This window comes from Penicillium maclennaniae, assembly GCF_028827695.1.
Source record: "Penicillium maclennaniae strain IBT 15551 chromosome Unknown utg000007l:1.0-4884863.0:1.0-4888362.0, whole genome shotgun sequence".
NCBI classification, from domain to species: domain Eukaryota; kingdom Fungi; phylum Ascomycota; class Eurotiomycetes; order Eurotiales; family Aspergillaceae; genus Penicillium; species Penicillium maclennaniae.
Window position 1 is genome coordinate 2710776 of NW_026623219.1, and position 11733 is coordinate 2722508.

At 51.1% G+C, this 11733-nt stretch overlaps 4 protein-coding genes across 4 annotated transcripts; 2 read left to right on the forward strand and 2 right to left on the reverse strand.

Annotated features, from left to right (window-relative positions):
• Positions 1-416: 416 nt before the first annotated feature.
• Positions 417-2316, forward strand: N7477_008230 (TCP11 family protein; the record flags this gene model as incomplete). Its single annotated transcript, XM_056969893.1, has 2 exons — positions 417-1280; positions 1339-2316. The coding sequence occupies 2 exons, from the start codon at positions 417-419 to the stop codon at positions 2314-2316; spliced, it is 1842 nt and encodes a 613-aa protein (XP_056819925.1).
• A 482-nt stretch (positions 2317-2798) lies between these two features.
• On the forward strand, positions 2799-3821 carry N7477_008231 (uncharacterized protein; the record flags this gene model as incomplete). The annotated part of the gene is made up of 1 exon (XM_056969894.1): positions 2799-3821. The coding sequence occupies one exon, from the start codon at positions 2799-2801 to the stop codon at positions 3819-3821; it is 1023 nt and encodes a 340-aa protein (XP_056819926.1).
• A 749-nt stretch (positions 3822-4570) lies between these two features.
• N7477_008232 (uncharacterized protein) lies at positions 4571-5538 on the reverse strand (the record flags this gene model as incomplete). The annotated part of the gene is made up of 3 exons (XM_056969895.1): positions 4571-4858; positions 4915-5112; positions 5170-5538. 3 exons carry the CDS (start codon positions 5536-5538, stop codon positions 4571-4573), a joined length of 855 nt encoding a protein of 284 aa, XP_056819927.1.
• A 2794-nt stretch (positions 5539-8332) lies between these two features.
• N7477_008233 (EthD domain-containing protein) lies at positions 8333-8749 on the reverse strand (the record flags this gene model as incomplete). The annotated part of the gene is made up of 1 exon (XM_056969896.1): positions 8333-8749. One exon carries the CDS (start codon positions 8747-8749, stop codon positions 8333-8335), a length of 417 nt encoding a protein of 138 aa, XP_056819928.1.
• Between the last annotated feature and the right edge of the window lie 2984 nt (positions 8750-11733).

The following is an 11733-nucleotide window of genomic DNA, read 5'->3' on the forward strand; positions in this document are numbered from 1 at the left end:
TTGTCTTGGGTCCTTTTTTTCGCTTTTTCCTTCTGCTGATTTGCTGGTGATACCTTCCAAGGGGAGCAACATTGCTGCATACAGGCTAGATTTGCGCATTTGCACGTCTCTGTTGATGCCTCGCCCGACCGTGATTGAGAAGACATTGAGAGCATAACTACGAGGAGGCAATCCTGCAAATCGACGAATCTGCGAATTGGCAAAATCCGCAAATCTCGTTGCTCCACAACAATTGACAGCTCACTTGCATCACTTGGACGACGACGCGGATTGGCTGCCTGCCTGAGGCAAACAGGGGGCGCGATCAAAGCAGTTGGGAAAATCAGAGACTTTGTACGTTCGAGTCGGGGATGGCTTGACCGCCATCTCCTCAAGATCCCAAATATCACTAACGTCGGCGCAGTGTGAGATTCACCATGGATCTCCAGGGCACCAAAGAGGCCCGCACGCAGGACGAGGGTGACGGTCCGCTGGACCGCTCCAAGGAGTACCACAAAGAACGCCGCGATTCTCACGGCCATGAATCTTCCGCCAATGTACACCCTCTTCGTCGTCGCCAGGCGCCGTTTGCCTATCCTCCAGGAACTCGTCCGACCGCCTCAAGCGCCAGGAGAGATCCCTCGCCTTCCCCGGAAGCTATCTGCATTCCCCAGACTTTGGGGCTTAGCTCGCGAGACCAACGACTTCTATGCAAGGCCAAACGCCATCCTCCCGTCACAAAGAAAACGCTCAGTGAACTCGACCTGCCCTGTATCATGAGTAATATCAACCTTCGCATGGATGCCAACTTCGACCGCGACCTACATTTCAAGCCCGACTTGGACGGTGAGAAGGGGAAGCGCAAGCGCAAAGAAGCTGCCGATTATTGGGACTCGATGGCGTTGGAGATTGCAATTTATGCGTTCATGGCCGCGCAACCCGAAGGTCAGGGCGAAAGTCCTCGAGAAAATTCTCAGCGTACATTTGATCCTCGTCTACCCGCCATGTTCGAAACGCTGCAAGAGGTCATCAAAACTCTTGTTCCGGAGCGTGATCACCCAAGCGTGATGCAAAACCTCGAAGTGCCTCTGCTTATGCAGCAGATTCGCAAGGGTGTCCTCGACATGGTGGCGCTGGCAACTTGGATGGCAGCACTGCTCAAAACACATTGCGCTCCGATGCGCGATGAATGGGCGGATCGAATGGTCGAGCAGATCACCGAGGGATCGCAGTCGCAAGAGCCGAAGGAAATTGTCAACGGGTTACAAACGTTATTCGCCATTCTCGAGGCGATGAAATTGGTACGCGACTCCACCGTCTCCACTTCTTGGACCGCATACTAACCATCCTCATCTATAGGACGTCGCTAACCACCAAATCCGCACATTCCGAGTTCTTCTCATCGAAGACACAGTTCCATTTCTTCAAGAGTATTTCGAAGGCAAAATCAGCCGCGGCAGCTTCCGCGTCGAGTCTGCCCAGCAATGGTACATCGCATCACGAAATAAAGCAATCGAAGAAGACGCCACCAAAAGCCCAACCTCCCCACAGGAAGACAACATGAAACCTTTGGAATATCTCTTCCGTGGGTTAACCGACCAGCTCCTCCAATTCGCTCCACCCACCGACTTCCCCGGGACGTTCCTGTTCGACTCCGATCGCCTCTGGCTACTTCGTTCAACCATCCAAAACCTAATTAACCTCGATATTGCCTGGTACATCTTCGAGTCCTACGTCCACACTCAAAAACGCTACCTCTCCGCCCGCGACGAGACCTACTCCACTTTCCGCTCCCGGATCTGGTCCTTGATGGAAGACGGCATGGAGCTCGACAGCCGAGCCGGCGACGCCGAGAAAGATCTGGACGTCCGCGGCGGCGCCCGCTGGCTTCAGAACATGCGCTGCATTGCTCTTGAAATCGCCCGCTTTGCCTGCGCAGCCTGCTGTCTTGACGACGTGGTCGCCGACGAGGTGATTTCTCCCATCGAAGCCGCACTCGTATGGCACCTATCCAACGAGTCCGACCTCTTCCGCTACTTCCAGAACGCCATGCGCGACAAGGTCCTGACCGCTACTCTGGCATCCGTGCAAAAGTACCTGCCTCTCTCCCCGCTAGCTATCTGTGAGTCTCAACGCACCATGCCTCAGCCTACGACGGGCCCCAGGGCGACGGCTACAGTGCAACCACTATCACCACAGCAATACGATATTGAGCGCATAGGTATGCGTCTCGCACATATCGGTGTCTTGCACTGGCGCGTATGGGCTCCATTGCTCTATCTCCGCGATGAACTCGCGGAGCAGGAGCAGGAGACGGGGCCTGCCGTGTTCGTATAGTGCCCTCTCTTTTTTCGACCATTATAGTTTAAATTCCTGTCAGCCTTTCAGCGCATGCATTTTTGAATACGGCAAGGTGTTTTTTTGGGTGGTTTTTTTTTCTTTCTACTTCAGACCGGCGTTGGGCAAGAAACAACATTGAGCAAGGGATTGTCTTTTGGCCTTTGGGATATAGACGGCGTTTTCACTTTTACAATGGTTGTGTTTCGGCTGGTACTAGCAACTAAGCGCCAGGACATGTACACCAAATCAATGTCAGATCACATTTCTCTCCAAACCTCCAGAAATCCCCGTAGACTCCAAATGCACGTCAACCTCGAACCGTTGAATCCGCACGCAGCCACGGGTCCGTGCCCGGATCGGCGCGATCGGCGATCTGCACGCGGTAAGCCGAGAATGGGAATCACCAAAAGATTCTCCCCTGAGCTTGGACTCAGGATCCAGACCCAATTCCATCCTCCGGATCAGGGAAAAAGGACACCATGCATCTAACCCGGGTCCTCCGAAGCCATCCATTACCGTGGCTCACAGGGCTGAGATCAGTCCAACTCCAACGCGTCGCGCGCGCGACGGGGATCCAATCCTCGGGAACAAATGGCGCGCTCATTGAGCGAATTCAGAACACGCTCACGCCATACCAACTCAAACCAACAGAGGATACACCAAATGGGGCTAGGCCGGGTGAAACCCCCATGAGCATCCTCAGTATCGACATGGGAATTCAGAACCTCGCATTCGCTCATCTAAACCTCCCACGCTCCGACCAAGAAAGAAAACCAAAACTCACAGCATGGCGCCGACTCGCCATGTCTGAGATCTCGAGTCTGGAATTACATTCGACTTTAGTGCAAGCGTTGACTGTCACCTCGAGACCAGAGGACAATCTCTCAAAACCCAAGCCAAAGCCCAAGCTAAAAGCACAAACGACCGAAATCCCAGTGGAACCAATAGCCAAGAAGAGTAAAGATAAAGAATCATTTTGTCCTGCGCTTTATGCCCAAAACGCCTACTCTCTAATCAACACCCTCTTACATACTTACAACCCAACTCATATCCTGATTGAGCGCCAACGATTCCGCTCGGCTGGTGGTAGCGCGGTACAAGAATGGACCATTCGCGTCGGTGTATTCGAGGGTATGCTCTACGCCGTCTTACACGCGTTACGTGAAGAGCGCGGCTCAGCGGTCCAGGTCCATGGGGTCGAGCCGAAGCGCGTAGTGAAGTACTGGATTGATAAGGAGCGAGGGGGAGAGAAGATGAGTGCTCGGGAGGTGAAGAAGGCGAAGATTGAGATTGTTGGGGGTTGGTTAGAGGATGGCAGGGTTGAGATTGAGGAGGATGTTCAGGGTCTGGTGAGGGCTTATTTGGGGAAATCGCGAGAGGGTAAGAGTGAGGTGGGCAAGTTGGATGATTTGGCGGATTGTTTGTTGCAGGGGGTGACTTGGTTGGAGTGGGAGGAGATGAGAGCGAGGTTGGCGAAGGATGGGTTTGGCGGGCTTGGATAATTGGAAATGGTGATTGAAGTGGAGGTTACTATTCATGCTGTGACTGTTCATGATACCACTGTATATTATTGTTGATTATTACGTGCTCGATCTTACAGCATTTGCAACTAGCTATATCCATTGGGAGAATGTCTTGTTCGGATGTTCTCCATTCATGTAAACAATTTCGGCAACTACTTCCGTGTTGAGAGACCTCTCGAGACACGTTGGTCCGATCTACACGATCAACATGATCCACAGGCCCCGCCGAGCGGAGTCATAGTTCAGGTAGTTTTAAATCTACATCTACGTTGGTAGAGGTGATTGAAGAAGAAGATACAACTGAAAATGCATATTTTGTACAAAAAAAGCACAGCCATACCACTATCCGCAACAGCGCCGTCACAAGTCCGACAATACGAGTAACAATCCTAGGCATAAGAGGGATTTTCCAATGGACATGAAACCTCAACATCTCATTGAGAAGAAAGAACAAAAAAAGAGCGATAGGAGGTCCGAGAAAGAAGATGTTTTGTTTTGTTATTGTTACCCCGCTCGCGGGAGACGGGATCAAGCAGAGTCATTGCTCATCTCAGGCGCACCCTAAAGCAAAGAAAGGAAGAAAATAACAGGTCTAAGTTAAATTCAGAAAAACAGGGGAAACTAGAAGCGAAGGGGTCCAGCACCACTCAGGCAGAACAGCGCCAGCGCAGGCAAGAAATAAAAAAAAGAATAATCTCGAACGCTCTCAGATCATCAGGCCTCGACGCTTACAGGAAGCGGCGGTGGAAAGAAGGGCGAAAGGCGCCAGGAGTGCCGGAGGGAGTCGGGACAGCGCTGGGGATGGTGAAGCTGGCCGAGCTGGAGGGAATAATGGAGCTGGTGGCGAAGCGCGAGGCGCTGCTAGAGTGGGGGATGGGCAAGGTGCCGTTGCCGAAGGGGGCGCTAGGGGTGGCGCTAGGGATGGGCGCCGCGGAAGAGGTCTCCGTGTCGGCATCGCTAGAGCTGCTGACCTGCACATTGTTGGCGCCAGTGGGGACGGAGGTGACACCGTTGTTCTGGGGGTTGTCAGTGAATGGGGCTGGGAGGGTGATCCAGGTTGAGGGGGATTTACGACAGTAATGGTCTCAGTGGCAGTCACGGTGACGGTGGAAGCAGGGCCACAGGTCTGACCGCTGGCACCAGTCACCACGCTGGTGGGAGCCTCGACGAGAGTGGCAGTCACAGTGGCAGTGGAGTGGCGGGTGATAGTCGTCTCGCCCTCATCACCAGAGCCCTGCTGGGAGTGGCCATCGGCGGCGGGAGTCTCGGTCTATTCAGGTATGTCAGTGGAGATCATGGTTGCAGATGCAGGATAGTGGATACATACAGCCCAAACAGTGTGCTCGTTCGTAGCGGTGTAGTGAATCGTGGTGGTCACGACGTTGGTGGAAGTGCCGGTGCCCAGAGTATAGGTCACGGTCACATCGGAAGTAGCGGAGCCAGCAGAGCCCGAGCTTGCGGCACCAGTGCCGAGAGGAATGGGAACAGAGGTGCTCGAGCTGGCCGGGATGGGAGCAACACTGCTGGAGGCAACAGGAACCGGAGCAGCGGAGGAGGAGGGGCCAACCGTGCTGTAGATGGTGGGCAGGTCACTGCCGGGGCCGTGGCGATGGAACTGACGCTGGCGCAGATGATGCTCAGCCTGAGCAGAGGTGGCCAGCGCGGCGACAAGAGCCACGGAGAAGTTGAAGTGCATTTTGCAGAGATGGACAGTCGATGTCAGTGTTCTTGGAAAAAGAGCGTGATACTGCGAAATCAATTCGCTAGTAAAAGAACGAGTGTTAATGAGAGATCTCTAAAAGAAAGAAATGAGAAATGCACAGCAGTCTCGTAAAGGGGAGGGAAAGAGATGAAAAAGTCGAAGAGTAGGCAGACACGGGGGGTTTTTTTTAATTAAGGCCAACCCACTCTCGCCGACCACTTCAATCTCAAGTTACGGTAATACCGGGGAGTGGAGCGGCCAGCCATTGCCCATGTCTGTATAGAATCTAGAGTACTGATCTGTGATATGACAGGCGCACGCCGAACCGGAAAAACCAAATCATTTCGCTACACGGGGCCCACCGTCTCAGGAACTGACCAGGCATTGGTGGACACCAGCACAGAGTGGAACCAGCCTTTAATCTCACGGTGGCCGGTGCCATGCGCATGGGCGAATTGAAGGTGGAGATGGCCCTGATGAGGTGGCACAACTTTTGGTCTCTTCCCCCCCCTTTATCCCGATAAGAGACTTCCATCCGTTGAGTTCAGTACATCTGCCTAAGTCAGTAACCGGGTCACACAGAGGTCGAACGAGATTCTCTGCTCGTTTGGTCCCGAAGATATTGACTGATTATTTTCACTACATTTTCTCAGGGGAGCAAGAAACTAGACAAGATTCGCAATGTCTTCTACATACCGTACTGTGATCTGAAAAAGAGTGAAGTATCCGACAAAGGTAGACGATCTAGGAAGCCGAAGTCCGTGTCTCCCGGAGGTGTGGTGTTTCATCCCGTGTAATTATACCGAGGGGGGGGGTTTACCGTACCAGCTTCAGAGCCCGGCATTTGGCCCAGCATCAGCATCCATCTAGAACCATGTTTCACATAGAAAATCCCACACCTCCCGCCTCACGGTCCCACCCGCTGGTGCATAGAGTGTTTCTCTGCCGCGACCTGTTGATGATGATAGACACCTGCATTCTGGGCTCGCACTGACTCAAGTAAAATGACCGACCCAGGGATTTGATCTCGGGATAGCTACCGGGAATCGTCCATGTCGCCCGCTCCGCCCGTGCGTTGGGCAGTGGGGAGTACAGCACGATGGCATCCCTGCCCCATCCCAAAACTCTGGATTCTTAATGCTCAAATCTGGATCAGTACCCCGAAATTCAGGACGGGTCAGATATGGCACGGGGCCGAGCGTCTTGTCGATATTGTTTTGCCGCCCATGGCCTGCGTCCAGGTTGATCGACTAGACTCCTGCGACGAGGTAAAATCTCCTTCCTCGTTGATCGCATGTCTTTGTATCATTGCGATGCATGATGACTATTATTCACAGCATAATGGAGTAAGCACGAGCATACATGCCCGGTACGGTTTCGTCATTGGGGATACTTCGCTAGGGTCCGACACGGAGAAGCTTTCGAACCTGAAACACCAACGTGCGCTCTTGCGACAAGGGGGCTCCCACTATCCTGCGATACACCCCGCTAGATTGAAGCGAAGTCTCTGCTTGGCCGGATACGGAATGTCTTGGGTTCTCGTCACATAAGGTTCGTGTAGGTTTAGGATCGGGGATGTCTCGATCGCGAGGGGGTTGGGTCTTTCCGGACTCGCGTCTAACAACAATGCCTCGCGAACTGCTCCAGGGTGCGACGGGTTGGTTTCAGTGTGCTCGCTTGTAGCTATTAGCGTCGATCCCTTGGGATCGCTGGGTGCGGGTTCATCCGGAGTCCTCTACGCGCAGAGTTGTCGTCGATACTTCTGGAGAGGTGTAAATCTCAATGAAAACATTCTGAGCGCACTCGCTCTTGTAGGAACAAGACAAGTTAGGGAGTCGGCATGCAATGCGTTCCCTCTGCGCAGAACTTACTGGAAATTCAAGTCGCCCTGGAAGAAAATGATTTGGAGGAGTCAAAGTCGATCATCCCCTTTCATACAGAATTGTCCAATACGAAGGCGTCTGGCCCCGCTCGGTATACTTACCCAAATGTGTGCGAAGTATGCCTTGTTGCTGTCCAGACAGTATCCATTGACAGCTTGGGTGATATTGGTGACAGTGCCCACACAGGTCGCGATGACCGGATACTGAAAAATGGCAAGCCATCGTTTCTATAGACTGTTAGTCTTATCAGTTCGACTTGCTGGGGTTATTCGGTGTCCCTTGGACGCGGTGGGCACTAACTCTGAACCAGTTCAGTCCATCCACAGGCCCATCATCAGTCTTCTTCTGTGGCACTTCAAAAGCTGCAAAATACTGAGTCTTTGCGTTGCATATGGCTGAGCTTGGACTTCGACAAAGGAGAATATTATATTATGTATGGCTTCGTGGTACCATGTTCGGCTATCTAGATGTCAGCCACAGCGCCTATTCTACAAATTGTGAGTTTGAAGGAGTGGCACTTGCTTCAAGCATTGCCGAGCATCCTTCGTTGTACAAGTGTTGATTCATTCAAAAACGGGCTCGGCTCACGAGCTAGATGTAGCCCACTGCGTTACTGGCCATTTGGAGACCAGGCCCGGGCCCGGACTGATACGGAACTGTGAGCCAGGCTTGGATCGCAGAAGCTAAGAAGTGTCAGGCTTGAAAGAAGCTCAGAACCACATAGCAGTGCTAAATTATTAAAGAGCGGGAATAATGTTTTCTGACTAGGATTGGTCCAGTACGTTACTCGAGAGAGCTGACGACAGCTGTCACCTCTGCCTGAGAGAAGCTGTGCTGAATTGCACCGCGATATCTGGCATTTGCAATGAAAAGTCTGGCTCAATGAGTCATTCAGGCTTGGACCCTCACTTTGTTGTCTCAAACACATCCCCCAATGTCACAATAGCGAGCGTTGACCTATCCAGGAACTTCTCTTCGTCCGCGGCAATCTTAGCCGCAGCTTCAGGAGCATAGACCTTAGCCAGGAAGGCGTCATAAGCAGTTTTGTCCTCAAAAGTAAGCTCGGCATAGGCGTCGAAATCGAAGTCTGACTGTAGGCCGACAATCACTCTGGCTGGTGTGCTGGCATTGCGTGGGGTCGTCAAGCTTTCGGCCGAAGAATCAATGGTGCTGCGAGCAATGTAGCTACGCTTGTGGGAAAGTGGAAAGTCGTCACCGGAGATATATTTTAGAAGGTCAATGTGCGCTTCGTAGAGTTGCTTGAAAACGGAGGGGGAGATGCCTGGTTTGCGGTAGGCATGGATGAGGACTTTGATCGTCATTGTGAGGAGAAGACAACTGTATGTTAGATATCTCGGGATATGCAGTATTCTTTGACTGATTTGTGGTACAAAGAGATGCGGGTGAAGTAAAGCAAAGGTCTCCGCCCCTCAGTCGCGAGCTTGTCAGGGTCTCACGTGGGGGCCGAAAGGCTAATGGCCCTACCAGCTGCCATGCGCTCTTACAATTGAGGTCTGAGATTCAGAAAATCACTGAAGCCGACACACTCGAAGACATGTTCATGGCCATATATAAAGCTGAATGACGCAATGGCATGTTGATTCGATGTAACGGCAAGGTTTAGGCTGACTTTATAGATGGGGAGCTCGCCTCCATCGCCCCGATTGACAAGAACAAGAAAGTACTTCAGTGATAGGAGTTTGCGGCACGTGTCTATTAAAAGGATGCGTTTTAAGTCAGTGTCGTACATGCTATGGAATCCTTTGGCCATAAATTTAGCTGCAACACATCTTGTATGATTCATATGTCACTGGAGATGATCCTCGAAACATTGGAAATTATTCACATGTTGAAATCTGTCAAGCTTTCTATACGCACTGATAGTTGGCTAGGTCCCACGTTCCTCTACTATATCCTCGAGTGGCTAATAAAATCAAGATATTCCGCGTCTTCCGCTGCCTGCATCTGAAATTGCCGCCACGCAGCATTCTGACTTTCTCCCACATTGATTGGTGATGGTTGCATCACTCTGTCTTTCCCATTTAGACCTCCATTCAGAAAGAATTCGTGACAAATTTGCCATATTGATATCGTGGCTACTTCCGGATTCTCATCGCTATCATTGCGTGGACTTGTTTTGGAATCGTAGCCATGCCACCGTGTATGTGCAGTGACTGGACAATATCCTTTTAAGCATTTTCGCTGGTGTTCCGGGAAAACACTGGTCCTAGCATTGGCACACCAGGAACGGTGATCCCGACGGCAATCTCAATGACCGGAAGTATCGCTTTGTTCGCTGTACAGAGGGTATAATCCCTGGGGTTGCATTGAAGCAGGTGGATGATGCGGGCAAGATTGATTGCAGAGATGCTCATGCTTTGTTAGCAAAGCATCAAGTAATTCCACAAAGAGCCACCTACCAAATACTCAGAGCAAATGTGGCCATAAGAGCAACTTTCTTTTAAACACTCATGTTTAGTCCCCAGATTACAGGGAATGGGAATGGCGCAACAGGTCTTTGATCAGGTTCAGAGCCAAGCTGAAGCCAGCTGTGGCCAGCTCAGCAGCTCCTTCACTGCCACACGGTCCTTGAATAGGCTCATTCCAGTTCACTGAGATAGGAATGCATAGTCTCACTATGACTCTGATGGTCGAGGTAAAGAAGAGGCATACAACGCCCATGTCCCCGTAAGCGTAAATTTGAACCAACCTAGTAGTGAAGCTTTGAACATAGAGCTCGAGGGTCCCTAATCGGAAACAAGCAAAATCGCCCAGAAGAACTGAGAGGCAAAAAGACCTGTACGCTGAAGGTAGTATAGACTCTGATGCGACAGCTTGGTCGAGGATACCTTCATCTCAAGTGTTCTTCCAGATGAAGAAGTATGAGATACATGATGTCCAGATCCACCGTCGACAATTCCTTTGTAAGACTGAGCTTTGATTAACAACCACACGGAGGTAGGGCTTACCGATGATGAGACAAACTCTATACCCAAACATCATGAACAAGGATACAATGCAAAGAGCATCGTGAAGCTGGAGCCCTCGCCGTATCATAGCTACAGACTATACCCGAAGGCCCATTGCGGTGATTGCTATGAAGTTCAGGACCGCAAGAAAAAGAATTAAATTCTACCAATCTGCTTCTTATCAAGCGCAACCATAGCGAGCGATGAATGACCAGCAACGGTAACAACTTACGTTGAGGAAATCAGCATAACGGGAACCTTGTTAGTCCAAAATGAAATATTGTTCTGCAATGCACCACCTGCAGCCACAAATCTGGCCACAGCATCATCATAGATATGATGTCTTCAGGTGATGTGATGGGACCAACGTTGGTGGGAAAGTACAAGATCCGACCAGGTCGAAATTACCCACCTGGCCCCCTCGTCGTCAGATGATAGTGTAATACAGCAAGTCCTACGCAAAGGTGACATTCATGTAACTATTAGCAAGTAATCAGCATTTCGATCCCTGAAAAGGACAAAGAACCAGCATTAGTGGGCTGTGCTGGTCAAACTGGCGATGGTGTAGAGTGGCTTCTGATGCTCATTGAGCGCAATCACTCTGTTACACGTGCAGGATTAAGCCTTCGCCAAGTAACAAGGTAAAGCTCGGGTCAGTAATCTCTTCAAGTCTCTACAAAGTATACCACTCTCACTCAATTGTCTCAAAGTTACCCTGAAAACTTACAATTTTCTCACGGTAATCGACGCTCACTGACATGTATATACGATCTCGCTAAAGGATCCAGCTCTCTAAGCCGTCGCAGTGGAGTTTCTTTTGTCCTACTATCTGTGTTGCGCGAGTGGAGGCCGCTAATGGTGGCTGGCCTGGAACTTCAGTTTGATAAGAAATCGATTTATCATGATGTGGACGATCCAATAGACTTATTGAATCGGCCCATGAAGACCGTGGCGAGTCTTTAAAGGCTAGCTCATGCATCAACAGTCTAAAAGGGCCCCCATGCATCTTGTGGCGGGTTGATCAGTGGAATGGCTCCGTTGGCATGGGGCGGCGCGGTAATGCTGAATTGAGCTACGAAGATCAGTCGAACAGAAAGAAAATAAGTTCCATCTTGGGAAGCATTTTGTTGCCCAGAATCTCATTGGAATGGCTCTATGACCGACACCTGACGTCTCCCCGCATTTCCACTTCTCGTACTATGCGCTGACGTGTGACGCCCCAGACCAGGGACCTGCGGCAGCTTGAGATAAAGAGGCATTTATTTCTTTGGGCGCCTGTAAGTCCTTTGTTCAGGCCATCTGCCTTGGATTCTGACCGAGATTCGAAAGGAGCCAGT